General features: G+C 41.1%; 1 protein-coding gene across 1 annotated transcript in view; it reads right to left on the reverse strand.

Annotated features, from left to right (window-relative positions):
• Window positions 1-1215: 1215 nt before the first annotated feature.
• Window positions 1216-16535, reverse strand: part of MPPED1 (metallophosphoesterase domain containing 1) — an 84982-nt gene continuing 69662 nt past the window's right edge. Inside the window, exons 6-8 of the mRNA XM_035137988.2 lie at window positions 14155-14270; window positions 7235-7348; window positions 1216-3312 (exon numbers count right to left, since the gene is read on the reverse strand). Of these exons, the coding sequence (XP_034993879.1) occupies window positions 3194-3312; window positions 7235-7348; window positions 14155-14270 (349 nt within the window). The 3' untranslated portion in view covers window positions 1216-3193. The remainder of the gene's footprint in view (window positions 3313-7234; window positions 7349-14154; window positions 14271-16535) is intronic.

The following is a 16535-nucleotide window of genomic DNA, read 5'->3' on the forward strand; positions in this document are numbered from 1 at the left end:
CCTCTCAGACTGACCTCCCTCGCAGGGTTGTTCTGAGGATAGAATGGGGCGGGGAGGGAAAGAACCACATACACCACCTTGAGCTCCCTGTAGAAAAGATAACACAACCAAGCAGAAAGTTCTCCTGCAAAAGCCCCTTTCAAGTCTCGTGTCTGTCACATTTCACAGGGCAGGCAATTCCAACAGTTTGGCATTGCAACAGAGAAGGCCCTCTGACTGGCTGCTATGAGATGTATAAGATGGGCAGGAGAGAGCATGACTAGCAGGGCCTGATCTGTAGATTTCAGTGAATGGACAGGTTGGTATGGAGAAGGCAATTCATAGAAAGGGACCCCGGGGTCATCTAGTCCAACCCCCTGCAATGCAGGAATTCCTCAGGTCCCTGATTGCTTAGGTCCTTGCATATGTTATAGTTGCAGCCATTAATACCAGCTGAACAGAAGCAATTTTCCCCCAGTGGTAGCCACATGATCACGGTAGTGTATTAACCCAACCTAAGGCCAGTGGCTGCCCCATTAGGCAAGATGAGACCTTTGCCTCGGGTGGCAGATTGTATGTGTGTGGTGGGTGAATCACTGCTCCCTGACACATCTGGCCTTACTCCAGCCACGCATGAGCGTTTTTCTTGCTCACAACTCACCGGCTACTACTGCCGCTGCCGCGCCCAGACCTTCTCCCAACCCCTCAAGCCTGGCTTCTAGCATGTGCCTAGAACCCTAGGCTAGCCAACAACCAAAAAGCAGCCCCAGGGTTGCCCATGCTTGCTCCGAGGCAGCCCTTCCTCGGAGGAAAACAATGTGGGTGAGGTGGCCCCAGAGAGTGCCTGCTCAAAGTTTACTACTGTTCAAAGTTGAAACAACACCCGGTTCTGTGGAAGGACCTTATGTTCTTCAGACGGAATGAGACATCTTGGGATAAGATAGCCCAGGAAGGCCTACAAGCATCCATGACAGTCCACTGACTGATGACATAGCCTTGTCAACAATTTACTGTAGGAGGCTGTGCCTAGTGAGAGCAGGGGCCAAGAAGTATGGGCGACTGGGGCACTTTGCCTTAAATGGCACACAAAACCTCATCAGATCTGCTGGCAAATGTTTTCTAGTGTATGATGAAGCAGACACTTACAAAAAAATGAGCCCACAACTGCAGCATTTTGAATGTGAAATGCCCCGTTTCTTCTGTCCATGTGTACACCACACAATTAGTAGCTTTAAAAGATTTTTATTTGTCTAACATGCTTGACAGGAAATTACAACAACAATCCAGTTATGCCAAAATGATCCAACACGCCTGAAAATTTTCATGACCTCAAAAGCTTCTTAATGTCATTCATACATAAAAATGCACGATATTTCAAAGAAATATTTTTAGAGGGGGGGGAATATTCTTCAGAGAATATATCCTGACTTACATAGAAATGTACTTGAGGCAAAAAAAAGGCCTCTTATTTTAATAATATGCTCCACCTCTTTTTTTAAGTGTTTCTGAAGTGCTATGAGTTATTGTAAACATTTTAGACTCATTTATCTGTTTCAGGAAGTTTGTTTATTTTATTTTCTGGGGTTGTCACTAGAAAACTTACGGTATGTAAAGGTTTATTATAAAAATAGCCACATTAGCCACAATGTAGAATTCCTCCATGTGGAGGAATGACAACGTGCTGAAAGGCTGGTGCAAACTAGTGGATTTGCTTTTTCTTGCAACGGTGACCAGAGATATCTGCCATCTAGCCTGGTTTGCACTAGCCTTTCTGTGCAAAGTTATATCTGCACACCCGATCTTGTGAATAAATTTGATCCACAGTAATATATATTTTCAGAACACATAAGGTTGCCATAAAATGACAAGTCTTCTTTTTGTGCTCCCTATTCCATGGATTCCAACCCCGAAAAGTCCACAACTAGCGCGCCTCTTCTGCGCATGTGCGAAGCCCGCAGATTGCTTCTGTGCATGCGCCGGCGGCAAACACAGAAGTAAACACTTCCAGGTTTGCCGTGTTCGTAAGCTGAAAGTCCATAAGAAGAGCAGAACGCAACACGAGATATGACTGTACTTAACAAGCAACAAGTCTAGATATCATTCTGTACCTTTCTCAGATTTGACCCTGAACTCCACATTCCTGAAGTTATGTGCCTATATATATATATTGTTAAAACCCATATTTATGATCCCTGTGATGTGCTCATGTGGACTCTTAAACATGTTTGGATCAGCTGCATGCGCACACATTTGCCAGCTTGGGTGAATGTGGAATTGACCTTTGAGAACTGGGCTGCAAGGGCAAAAGCTATGGCTATGGACGCAGTAGTGGCTTAAAATGCAGCAAGTATTTCAAGTTGCATTTGCACATTGTTGTACAGACGGTTGCAGACAGTAGACTTACTTCTAAGGAAACATGATTAAGTTTGCCCTGTATGAGATTTAACAGCTGCAGAATTCATTAGGGTTTTTTGGGGGGAGGGAGGGGGCTTTTTAATTCCTGAGTTTACATTTAATTTTAAACTTCTCTTTCAATTTTTGTGCTGTATACTGCATTTCGGTAATCTCCACCATAATATCACTTTCCATATTTAATATCCGATGGAAGATGATTTTAAAAATTCTCCTATACTGGGTTTTACTGGAAGACTGGAAGATTATAGATTTGAAAAGTCTATAACCTTGTGCCATAATAATGTGCTTCTTTTGACCTCTTAAATACATGGGGAGCCATTTTATATCTGTAATAATAGTCCCAATAATCTACACAATTTTATTTCCCCCTCACTGTGATTATCCTGTGAAACCAGGTTTAAATGAGCAAATGCTAGCATTTAACACACATGAAAACCGTAAACCTTCATAAAGAACCACTTGGCTGAAGAGTCATGTCATTTTAGTAAGTTCAGTATAGCACATGGAATATACATAATGCATTGATGTCTCTTGATATAACATGGAATGCAGGCCCCTTTTCTGTATTAAAAAGTCTTTTTTAAAATGATGAGATGTTAGATCTGTCGAAGTATTTCTAGAAGGCTGTGATACCAGATACCTCTGATGTCTGTCCATTCTTGCTTCTCCAGTTATTTCATAAAGAGAAATGAAAAACACGTTCATAATTTAGCGTATGCTTAGTTTTTACATTAGCAGCTCTGTGCTGCTAGCCAATGTTTTACACAGGTTGCAGGCTTCATACTTCTGCATGTGATAATCATGTGTTCCTTGGAGTAGGCAAATCGATAACTATAGGTGGATTGAGTGGCTGGTAATTCACTGTACATGCAGAAGCATTCACGTAGGTGGTAGTTCCATCAGCCATAACTCCGTAACCTAGAATTTAAAAAGAGAGTTGTTATTATTACTCAGTTGTACTTGTTAAGACATCTCATCCAACAAGTTTGCCAAGCATTGTAACAAAATCAAGTAAAAACGGAATAATATACAGAATAACTGTGATCCCCCCCCCCCGGCCCCAAATCACAATTAAGTCTGAAAAAACCAGCTTTGTGTATGATTCAAATACAAAAAGACCGGCACAATAAAATGCAATACAAATCACAGGAGCTAAAACCATCAGCCAGACCATATGTAATCTTCTCTCTTTTTTGGCTTCAAATTAACTTTCACTGGAGGGCTTTAGGGAATCCGGGAATTCAAAATGGTGGTTGTTTGGCAAAGGCAGTAACAGCAATGCTAGCCTGATATTCTTCAAGTATTTTGATTCTGCATTCCATCAGGAAAAGAGCTTCAGCGGCTACATCTAGGGTTCTACCGTGTCCTGGCATTCGAAAAGAGACGAGACTGGGTGGTGGCAGAAAGTGCAGTGGTGTTCTACATGGTGACCTCATTCCATCACACCCCGTGACAAGGGCTTTGTAGCATCACCATGTACTGAAAAGGCTAAAGCACCCTTTTCTACTGAATGATATCACTCCATCAGTCTTCACCGGAATATAAGCAAACAGCACTCTAACTTCCATAATGTCCAAAAACATTTCAAGAAGAAGCAATAAAAAATACTGGCCATCGTCACCTGGGGTGTTGGTGTCTAGGGAAGTCGTGCGGAAGTATGCTCACATTCTGTTTCCTACAGTTTAAGCAGCTGTGTTGAAACCCAGCCCCAATACTTTCCCTCTGGAAGCCATCTTGCCAAGGCCTGGGAACTCAGACCCTACTGTAGTCTTCGAGGTGTGAATGAGGCCATTCTCACTAAATCACCACTTGGCATGCAGTGATCATAGAATCATACCAGTTGGAAGAGACCACAAGGGCCATCCAGTCCAACCCCCTGCAAGCAGGAAACACCATCAAAGCATTCTTGACATATGCCTGTCAAGCCTCTGCTTAAAGACCTCCAAAGAAGGAGACTCCACCACACTCCTTGGTAGCAAATTCCACTGCCGAACAGCTCTTACTGTCAGGAAGTTCATCCTAATGTTTAGGTGGAATCTTCTTTCTTGTAGTTTGAATCCATTGCTCCGTGTCCGCTTCTCTGGAGCAGCAGAAAACAATCTTTCTCCCTCCTCTATATGACATCCTTTTATATATTTGAACATGGCTATCATATCACCCCTTAACCTTCTCTTCTCCAGGCTAAACATACCCAGCTCCCTAAGCCGTTCCTCATAATGCATCGTTTCCAGGCCTTTGACCATTTTGGATGCCCTCTTCTGGACATGTTCCAGCTTGTCTGTATCCTTCTTGAACTGTGGTGCCCAGAACTGGACACAGTACGCCAGGTGAGGTCTGACCAGAGCAGAATACAGTGGTATTATTACTTCCCTTGATCTAGATGCTATACTCCTATTGATGCAGCCCAGAATTGCATTGGCTTTTTTAGCTGCAGCATCACACTGCTGACTCATGTCAAGTTTGTGATCTATCAAGACTCCTAGATCCTTTTCACATGTACTGCTCTCAAGCCAGGTGTCTCCCATCCTGTATTTGTGCCTTTCATTTATTTTTTTGCCCAAGTGTAGTACTTTACATTTCTCCTTGTTAAAATTCACCTTGTTTGCTTTGGCCCAGTTGTCTAATCTGTTAAGGTCATTTTGAAGTGTGATCCTGTCCTCTGGGGTATTAGCCACCCCTCCCAATTTGGTGTCATCTGCAAACTTGCTCAGGATTCCCTCAAGCCCATCATCCAAGTCATTGATAAAGATGTTGAACAAGACTGGGCCCAAGACAGAACCCTGTGGCACCCCACTAGTCACTACTCTCCAGGATGAGGAGGAGCCATTGATGAGCACCCTTTGGGTTCGGTCAGTCAGCCAGTTACAAATCCACTGAATGGTAGCATTGTCTACCATTGTGATGATGTGAAGGTCCTTGGCCTCGGCTTGAAGGTCACAGCAGGGTCTGGACCTCCAGGTGGTGAACATTAGGACCTGAAGGTCACTTACATGCTCAAACAACCAAATCCATTTTGTATTATAAACTGACATTTTTGGATTAAACTCCGGCACTTTTTGAGACCTTTAAAAAAGAAAAGGCTGGCAATGCCATGAAAGCACCGCAGGCTCCATCCTTCAGCTCCTAAGTAGCTGCGCTGCCTAGAAAGTTCAGTAGCTTTTCCTAAACAGTTTTTAAAGGGGTGAGACTGAGCAGCTGCTGGAGATAGAATTGGAAAAATGTTTGAAGAAACTCTCTGAGGGGGCGGGGAGAGAGAATGTGGGATTTCATCAGCCCTCAATAAACTGAAACTGAGCCCTGGCTGAAGAACGAGCAGTTGGCAACAGCACTCGAATAATGGTGATTCTGTCACCATTAGAAAGGGAGCAGCAGAAAATATAGTTTCAGGTGGGACATTTTTGCTAGGAAAAAAAGTTTTAGAGGGGAGAGAACAGTAAGTTATTATTCCTCCCCAAGGTTCTATAAATGACAACTGCAGATGTAGCTTTGGTTGGTTGGGGGAAGATTTCTACTGCTCACAGCATACACTCTATAAAGAGTAGCTTGTTGTTCTAAGGCTGTCTATAGCAACTTACTTGGGAGTTCTTCCCTGAGGAACCTGAGCGTCCCAGGATAACATCTAGCTTGCCGTTTCCTACTTGTTTTCTTTAAGTTCCTGTCATCTGCAATAAATGTTCTATATCCTTTGCCAAAGCAAACACTACATACTCACCAGAGCATTGTAAGTGGACTATTTAGTTCTAGGTAGTATTTGTGACAGCATTGATTTGACTGGTTTTGCTGGCACAAAAGACTAATTATGCACATTGCAAGAGAGTCTATCTTAAGTATCCACGTGTGGAAATAACCGCTCACCCATCTGGTGGTGGGCGCCATTTGCGGGCCGGTGCGCAGCACCCACAATCTCCCCGGAGACAAGCCAGTCTGCCGGAGCTGGCCTGCCTTTCCGGCGCCGTGGACCGTTGGGGTTCCCGGCAAACCCATATTTAAACTGGCCAATCTGCGGCGTCACTGGGGGCAGGGCCAGGTGAGCAGACCATGAGTGAGAAGACTTCACTCCCGTCTGCTCCGGGGTTTTCTAAGCGGAGCAGAGCCTGCGCTGGACACGCAGTCGGCTCCGGAGCTGACATGCATGTGCCTGGGGGGAGTTGTGAAATGTTTATTTGTATGATTTAGTTGAGATTCCTGTATTCCAGGGGGTTGGACTTCCAACTCTACAATTCTATGATTCTATATTCTATCGCCATGCTAGATTTCATATTGGTTTTTAAATTTCCTTGAGTTTCAAAAAGCAGATTTTTGCATGTCAGGAAGGGCGCCTGTGTTCAAAAATCCCTTCAGTTTACTAGACTAATACACAATTCTGGAACTCAGAAGCATGTTCCATCCTAGAAGTTAGCTCCATGGTACACAATAGGACTTGCTTAGGAGTAATTTTGCTTAGGGTTGTGCTGTTAAATATATTGACAGAATCAGTGTAACTGATTATTTATAATGTGATGTTTGTAACAGAAATAAAGGCACTGTTGTTTTAGAAAAAGATAGATAAATAGGTCAAATCAATTCCGGAAAAGGAAACTACTTACGTTGTTTAGTAACTAGCAGACAGTTGCCCCTCAGGATCCAAGTACTATGGCTTTTCTTTTAGAAATTTTAGGGAACTAAAGTGGGCATAATTCAGGTGAAATCAGCATTAACACAGTATGTTACAACCTAGGCCTTCAACAATATTCTGAGCACAACAGAAGCTGGATCTTTTCAATTTGTATTTGGTGAGGTCCGGCATCTAATGAAAGTTTGACCTGGAATTCAATCTATACACAAAAACAGGCTTTCTGACCTTCATGGATGTGTCCAAAAACATGAAGACGTGGTTGTATTCGTCTCTGGACTGTATTCAACAGCTCAACACAACCCACTCTTTGCATTTTCTTAGGAACCCAATCTAAGAAACCTTTAAAATAAAAGATACAGTATAAAAGAAGAACAAAGAAAACAGATATTATCAGAGAAATTTTATAACCTGAATTTTAAAAATGCACAGCACTGAACATCTCTCCCTAGTTCTTGTGGCTGTGGCTGTATGAAGAATTATCTTTGAAAGTGCATTTAAAAAGAATTTGAATAAAATGGAATAATCAAACTATGCAAACAAAAGGGATTAAGGCTAATCTTACTGCTAACAACAAAGGTGTGTGGGGGGGGTAGATATGGTTTTAAATAAATTCAACTAAAATAGTATTTGTTAACAAATGTACAGTTTAATATTAAACTAAATGTATAGTTTAATAAGCTTAAGACACATCTGCTGTTTTCCTGCATCCAGATATTCTTCTGATTTGAGTCCTAGTGAAATAAATTGAATACCAGCCATTATGTTCAAACCATGGTGCCTAATATCAAGTTCTCTTGGAGTACAGGCAAACACCTAAAATAAATGAAAATGGAAATTTGATGACTCAATGTATTGTGGCCCCCATGTGAGAAGAAAAAGAGTACCTAATCTCATGCATAGTATATTGGAGTTTCTAATAACATTCCTGACAATAATAAAATTATCTCAAGGGGGGGAAATATGGTAGTTACTCTTTTTTAATCTTCGAAATAAAAGTGCTTAATCAGCAGTATAGCACACCATTTTTAAAGACTCGTTGTTAGTGCTGTGGTTCAGTAGGGTGAGAGATGTTAGCAGTTGCCAGCTGAGGTCAGAAAATGACCTCTCATTTCCATTCTCGTTCCTATTGCCTCTTTGTGATGCTCACTATGTTAAAACAATGGCTAGGGATTAAAGAGCTACAGTGAAGGAGTTTTACGGTAAGGAAATAAAAGCATGCAACACCATAACTGTTACATTTACCAGTTGCTGGAAACCGCAGGAGGGGCGAGTGCTGTTGTGCTCAGATTCTGCTTGAGAACTTCCCATAGGCATCTGGTTGGCCCCTGTGAGAACAGGATGCTGGACTAGATGAGCCTTTAGCTTGAGATCCAGCGGGCTCTTGTGCTTTTTCTGCTAGTTTCAGCCATATGGAAGATTTCTAACCAGAATTCTGTGCACATTACCTACAGCATGCCAAATGCTTCTGTTCAGTTCTGTGTTCTGCTGGGACTAGCAAAGCTTTTAAAAGTTATCTATATGGTGCTCAACATGCATTATAATAATAAAAATAACAGTAATGACATATAATCTAAAAGGTAAAGGTAAAGGGGCCCCTGACCATCAGGTCCAGTCGTGTCCAACTCTGGGGTTGCGGCGCTCATCTCGTTCTATAGGCCGAGGGAGCCGGCGTTTGTCCGCAGACAGCTTCCGGGTCATGTGGCCAGCAAGACAAAGCTGCTTCTGGCGAACCAGAGCAGCGCATGGAAACGCCGTTTACCTTCCCGCCGGAGCGGTCCCTATTTATCTACTTGCACTTTGATGTGCTTTTGAACTGCTAGGTGGGCAGGAGCTGGGACCGAGCAATGGGAGCTCACCCCGTTGCAGGGATTCGAACCGCTGACCTTCTGATCAGCAAGCCCTAGACTCTGTGGTTTAACCCACAGCGCCACCTGGGTCCCATAATCTTAAACAACCCTCAAATCAAAGGCAAAATTTGTGCAAAGTGCTGCAATTCTTCATGCTTCCACTTGCTGCAAGAGGGTGCACAGGGTCTTGTGCAAGTTCTATTTCCTTTCACTTTTCTCATGAAATCCTCTCACACAAGGTACAAAATGGCCGTTCTGGGAGCATAACAAGAGCTGTGCTGAATCAGTCTTAAAGGCCGATCTATTCCAGTATCCCACTCTCACAGTGGCCAACCAGACACCTGTGAGGAGCTAGCATGCAGGAACGGAGTGCAACAACATCCTCCCCACTTGTGATTCCCAGTAACTGGTATTCAGAGCCACACCACGGTAGAGGCAGAACATCACCAGCATAACCTTTCTGCCAAGGACAACTGCCCAAGGAAGGGAAAGTACATAATGGAAAAAGTATCTCCCATATAGAATGTCCTGAGCAGCAGAGACTGAAACTCAAGCCACTGCTGGTTCGGTGGCTGGAAATAGTTAATTATAAATAAGCCTGTCTGTAAAGACAAAAGGTATTTCCACTTCAAAAACTTTGCAAACTAAAATCCATGAAATTAACTTCTCCATTAAATTAAGCATTATTTATGTTGAACATGTTTCTGTTTGCATGCAATATCAGCCTTCTGAAGCTTTCCCATATGTTTGCAGCTTATTATGTACACCTGACTACACAAACTAAGAATAATTGATTACACCTAGCTAACAATTAGAGATTGCTTTAGATTCCCCCTTCCTCCCCAACGCTTGGCTACTTGAAAACAGGGATCTGTAACTGGCAGGAAAGTATAAATCTTTGTCACCAACAATCAAACAGACTGTTTGATAAAGACATAAAGGAGAAACGAAAGCTTGTGTAAAAACAAAAGACAAAAGGCGTAAAAGTACCCCCTAGAGAAAAGAAAGAATTTTGAATTAGGCCAGGGATGGATGTAGAGATTTATTCATATGGTATTTTAACTTGAACCAAGAGCTCAGGGTGGCCTGCTATGCACTTAAAACAATAATAAAACCTCAAAGTAAAAATCCACTGGGTCCCAACAAGATCAAAATATTCCTGCCTAACAACCTTATTACCAGCATAACCCCAGGCATGTAAAACTAGTTATAAATGGATATACTTATAGGAAGTGGTGGCAGAGAAAAAGCAAAGTGCATTTCTGTGGGGAAGTGAGCACTGTGGTTGAGGATTCTGATATTTGAGGATTTGGATATGAACTGATCTGATCCATACCTCCTCCCAAACTAGATGGGAACTTAGTTATTTCACTGGCTTTTGCACTTCCTGGGTATTCTGACAGCTTTTGTTTTTGCTCATTTTTTTAAAAGGATTTTGAGAGAAATACATTTAGAAAGCCATTATTTAAAAACTTTTTTTTTGCAACATTCACAGATTAAAGTGTAAGATAGATGGATTACATGGGCCAGAAATATGTTGATCTGAGCATTCTTAAAGGTAAAGGTAGCCCTGACCATTAGGTCCAGTCGCAGACGACTCTGGGGTTGTGGCGCTCATCTCGCGTTATTGGCCAAAGGAGCCAGCGTACAGCTTCCGGGTCATGTGGCCAGCACGACTAAGCCACTTCTGGCGAACCAGAGCAGCGCACAGAAAGGCCGTTTCCCTTCCCGCCGGAGCTGTGCCTATTTAACTACTTGCATTTGACGTGCTTTCGAACTGCTAGGTTGGCAGGAGTGGGGACGGAGCAACGGGAGCTCACCTATCGCGGGGATTCGGACCGCCGACCTTCTGATCGGCAAGCCCAAGAGGCTCTGTGGTTTAGACCACAGCACCATACCAAATCATCTTTAAACTCATAACTGAAACATGCATAGAAGATAATTCCAAAATTGGGTAAATCACTAAAGCTACAAAATTCATGATGCTGGAATAGCTCAGTTGGTAGAACATGAAACTCTTAATCTCAGGGTCATGCATTGCAGGGGGTTGGACTACATGTCCTCCGTGGTACCTTCCAACTCTATGATTCAATAATTCTATGAAAATGAAATTTCTTGATTAGGATATGCAAATCCCTCATTCCTTCTCATCAATAAAATTGCCTTTAGAACCCCTGATGCACCTTTAAAGCAAAAAAATTCATCAAAAGATTCTTGGAGGGAAAAGTTATGATAAAGCTTTAAACAAGTCAAAAATCCTCACAAAAACTTTTTGCCTCCATTCCTTCCACCTAAAAAGCTATCTAGCTTGTTGGAATGAGTAACTTTTTTTTGGGGGGGGCAGCATTAAAGAGAGTATTCCTGGTGTCAATTTTCTAGGTTTATTCCAGACGTCTATTATTGCTTCCCTAACTGCATTTGGCAACATAACTCCTGAACTTTTCCCCATATCCATTCATGATGAGGACACGATATCACTATTTGCTGTCACATTCAGTGAGACCTTCAGCAATCAGTGAGTTTTAAAACCTGAATACTTCCTTACACCACTCAAGTTCGCTACAGCCATACACTCTTGCCCATTCCTTTCATACCTCCCAAGCTCTCATCCCATTCTCCAGCTTTCACAATGAATAAGAAAGACTACAAGAAGGATTTTGGGTGGGCAATTTAGCTTTCATCTCTGGGGCTTTGTTAACTACAACTAAGCATGTATCTTCACAGGTACTTCTAACATTATTTCTGGAAAGTTTTTAGCTTTAAAAAAAACTTTGCCGTTAACCTCTTTAGCTTAGGCTGAAAGCTGTCTGTGATTTAATGCAAGGAGCAGGATTCAAGTCAGACAGCCTGTTGCAATCTCATCCCATGGGCCCTATAGAGAAGAAATAAGCTGTCACTGAAATTATGAAACAGACAGCCACTATATTTTATTGGAGTCTATAATAAATCTAATGTCACAGAGCAATAACCATCTCCAATGCACTTTCTAGGGTGACCTGCTGAAAGTCCCCAAAACTTCCAACACTGTTATAATATTTTGGGGGGGGGAGGGGAATAGTAAGACAGCAATTTTTCCTCTTTTTACAAAGCATATGACACCATAACTATCAGCTCATTAAAGGACGTCAACAAGAAAAACAGATATTAATGGAGCAACTGTTGCTATCAATAATATTTTGCACCTAGGATAAATTATAAGCAAACTGTATCTATCAGGAAATTTAAGAAGTCTCAACAAAAATTCAGAATGGAATAATAACCCATTTCCAGAGGGCTTTCCTAACACTTAGGAGTTAGAGCATGAACCAGCTTTATATTCCATTGTTCAAAATTAGTGAGTTTAAGCATGCAGGTAAATACAGTGGTGCCTCGCAAGACGAATTTAATTCGTTCTGTGAGTCAATTCGTTTTGCGAAAAATTCGTCTTGCGAATTCCATAGGAATGCATTGAAATTTTTATTTTTATTTTTTGCCCATAGGAACGCATTCATTGAATTTCAATGCATTCCTATGGGAAACCGCTGCTTTTGAATTATGGTGCTGGAGGAGACTCTTGAGAGTCCCATGGACTGCTAGAAGATCAAACCTATCCATTCTTAAGGAAATCAGCCCTGAGTGCTCCCTGGAAGGACAGATCGTGAAGCTGAGGCTCCAATACTTTGGCCACCTCATGAGAAGAGAAGAATCCTTGGAAAAGACCCTGATGTTGGGAAAGATTGAGGGCACTAGGAGAAGGGGACGACAGAGGACAAGATGGTTGGACAGTGTTCTCGAAGCTACGAACATGAGTTTGACCAAACTGCGGGAGGCAGTGCAAGACAGGAGGGCCTGGCGTGCTATGGTCCATGGGGTCACGAAGAGTCGGACACGACTAAACGACTAAACAACAATGGGAAACCGCGATTTGCTAGATGAATTTTTCACAAAACGAATTCATCTTGCGAGGCAACCTCCGATCGCAAAACCCATTCATCTAGCAAAAAAATAGTCTAGCAGGGCATTTGTCTAGCAAGGTACCACTGTATCTCCTATTGACATAAGTAGGAGCTCAGTGGGTAGAGCATGAGACTTTTAATCTCAGGGTTGTGGATTCGAGCCCCACGTTGAGCTAAAGATTCCTACATTGCATAGGGTTGGTCTTGATGAACCTTGTGGTCCCTTCCAACTGTTCCATGATATTATGATTATTATATCCCACCCATCTGACTGGGTTGCCCCAGCAACTCTGGGCAGATTCCAACAAATATAAAAACATAATAAAACATCAAACATTGAAAAACTCCCTACACAGAGGTCTTCTAAAAGTTGTGCAGTTATTGACATCTGATGAGATGTCCATCTAAAGTTGGTTCTAAAGTGCTTAACTCTGGAAGTTCATATATTATCTTGCTCACATGCATGCATTCATTCACTAATCCTTGGAATCTTGTAAGATAGGCTGGTATTATTGTCATCACATTGCAAATGGAGGGCTGAGTGACAGTGTCATGTCTAGGGTCATACAGTGAGTTTATGGCTGAGGTGCACTTGGAACTGGGAACGTCTAGATCATAGCTCATGTTACATGAACCACTATATTACACTAGCTTTTAAATATGCAGGCAAGCTGAAGTATGGGAGGTGATTCAGTTTTTCAAGATAAACCAGTGACTCCACAGCTCTTTACAAAAAGCTGGCATTCAGTGAATGAACATCTTGTTATGAAAAAAAGAGTTGCATCCCATTCTCTGAGGAACATGAGCTGATTTTGCTGCACATGACCTTTGGAAACCTCCCAATTCTACAATTCTATGATTCAAAGCATGTTCATCAAATTGTGTGTGTGCTTTTGCAATGCCCGTTTGCTTCCACTGAGCTCTGCGTGCTTCTTTGCAAATACTGTATAGCACATATTGCAGACACCCCAAAGAAACAAAATCTTGTAGCAGTGCACTAGAACTTCACACTGCATAAGCAATGTGTTACTATAGTTGTCCTATTTTATTGTTATAACCTTGGTTATTTCAATCATTAAATCAATAAAGCTTCCTGTATTTATTATTTTATTTTATTAAATTTGTATACCAGCCTATACCCGTAGATCTCAGGGCCCGTCACAACATTAAATCCTAATATTTAAAAAAAACCAGAAATTAGGACTGCAAGCACGGGTGGACTACTATTTCGCTCTAAAGCGTAGCAGAATCACACCCCTTTAAACCCACACATTTGAATTGACAGCAGAATCTACAAACTATTACTTGCAAGGACACAACACAGATATATTATGACCCAAAACATTTTTCAGTGTTTCCTTACCAAGAGGTGGTCCATGTGTTATAAGAATATCTATTCCATCTGGAATTAGGTTCCATTTCTCTAAAAGTGCTTGGCCTCGTGGAAGATTAAAACCCCAGCCATAAAACCAAGGTTGCCTGCCAAAAAAGGGAGAGATTTTCTTCAGTGCTATATACACGTTTGATTAGTCAGTTAAGACCAACCACGAAACATTCCATTCAACTTTGTTCATAATGGATACAAGTACATATTCTGAATTGCATGGCATGTCAGTTCTACACATTTCCATATCAGTTTGTGAATACAGTACTGTGTTGAAGGAAGAGTAATGAAAACACAGCTAAGAAGCTCAAATCATATATATGACTGACACCCTTGTTTGGAAATTAAACCAATGTCCATACTTTAACATTCAAAAACTTTACTTGCAGAAACTTATAGTTGTAGATTAATTAAAACATAATATTTAAAGGCACATGCTTCTCTAAGCATGGCCTTACGGTCTCTTCTTCTAACTTCTAAACAACTGTATTTTCCTCTCTTTCCAGAGCTCAGCACTCACCCTTCTGTATCTCAATTAGGACATGCCTTGGGGGTCCTATGAGAGATTTCCACTTTTACCTTCTTCTGCAGCTTTGCTCTGTTTCTTTCAAGCAGAGAAGAGTTCCAACACTCTATTCAACTTAGCAGTGTTCACTGCTAAATTCTAAAATACAGTAATCTTGCTTTACATAATCTCCTTCACTAGATACCTCCCCATGTGACCAACTTTAGCCAATCACATGAGAACAATTCAGTTACCAACCAAATTTAAACACATAGTAATCCATACAAACACAATTTCAGTGTATTAAAATATTATACTGTTTCGCATTTTAGTGTAAATTTATCCCAATATACAGGGATATATGCAATTTTGCCTGTTTCACACATTATTTCAAAGCAATGTTACCTAATACATTTTTGTATGTTATTTTCATAGATATGTGCATTTTATGCACTCTTTAATTTAACATATATGCACTTTGTATTTGGTTGGAGCACACCACTGCAAAATTAAGAGACGTAGAAATTTTAAAGGATGGCTGTGTTTTAGTTGTGTATCATTTCAGAAAATGCAAAGTAGGTAGATTCGCCTTTACAGGCAAACTGAATCAATTTTCTCCTCCCATTCCTGCTTGAGAATAACCCATCAACCCCAATGTGGTTTACTGCAGAATAAATTGGGAATTCTAATGTGAGGTACCCAAAGTGAAAATGGAAGTCTATGCTGGATTAGTTCATGTGTAACTTTTTTGTTTCCGGTTCCACCCACTGCCAGTTTGCAGACCTGGATTATCCTTGAGGCAATGCAGTCCTAGAATATAAGAAGGCATTTGGAGGAATTCAAGTTTTCTTATTCTACAGCACTATTATGTGGCAAACTGACCTTTCCCAGCTTGCCTTTTCTATAGTTATTCAAGAAACATACACCCTACCCTCCTACAGCAACTCCTCGAGTAATACACAGCTAAACAGCTGCCACCCACCCTTATGAACATTAACCGGGAGATTAGGGGTGTGCAACTTGTAATATCAGCCTGTTAATGAGTCAAACAACAACACAGGATAATTTGGTCCCTGCACAGGGTCAGATTAAATGTGCGCGAAATCAAAACCTGTTTTGCTGCTATTGTGTAAAATTTATTTAGCAATATAGAAAAGTAAGATCCTTGCCAATTATTAAAGTTGTACTGGAAACTGTAATGTTGATTAAATTATACACAGCTCTGTCCACAGCTTAAATGTTTTTAATAAATTAATTGGCCATGCCTGCTTAGCCTGCTAAATTATCTTATTAAAACAAGTACATCAGTTGATATGGTATTTAATTAAGATAGCAGTTTCACCTGTAGATGGTATGTCCAACCATTTTTAATGGTCCGAAAGGCAATTGCCTAAATCGAGATGTATATTAACAGCAATTTCAGCAGCACTGAAGTTCCTATTGAAGGGAGGGGGGCAGTTCTAAGAAGAATCTGATAAAAAACAAAAATCTAAATCTCTGGTTTCCAAAATCTGAAATTAATAACTAATCTTTCCAATTACTCAACTACTAGTATATAAAGTTTTATTCTGGTATTTGATATGCTAATTATTACTATTCTAATCCTTCATATTCAAATATTTGACTCTGAAGTTACTATTTTAAACTGTGTTCATTATGTAAGGAAGTTAAAGGGATTGCAATCTCAGTAATTAAAATTTATCATCACAGTGGCAAACAATTGCTTCCTGGCAATACTACAAGTAATGGAGTGTGGGGTTGATACTCTTGAATATGTTTGTGGGTTTTTATCTTTCTATGGACTGCTGCATGGGGATTTTACTACATCCCTTATGAAGGAACAACAAACAACAGA

Source organism: Zootoca vivipara, chromosome 5, assembly GCF_963506605.1.
Source record: "Zootoca vivipara chromosome 5, rZooViv1.1, whole genome shotgun sequence".
NCBI classification, from domain to species: Eukaryota; Metazoa; Chordata; class Lepidosauria; order Squamata; family Lacertidae; genus Zootoca; species Zootoca vivipara.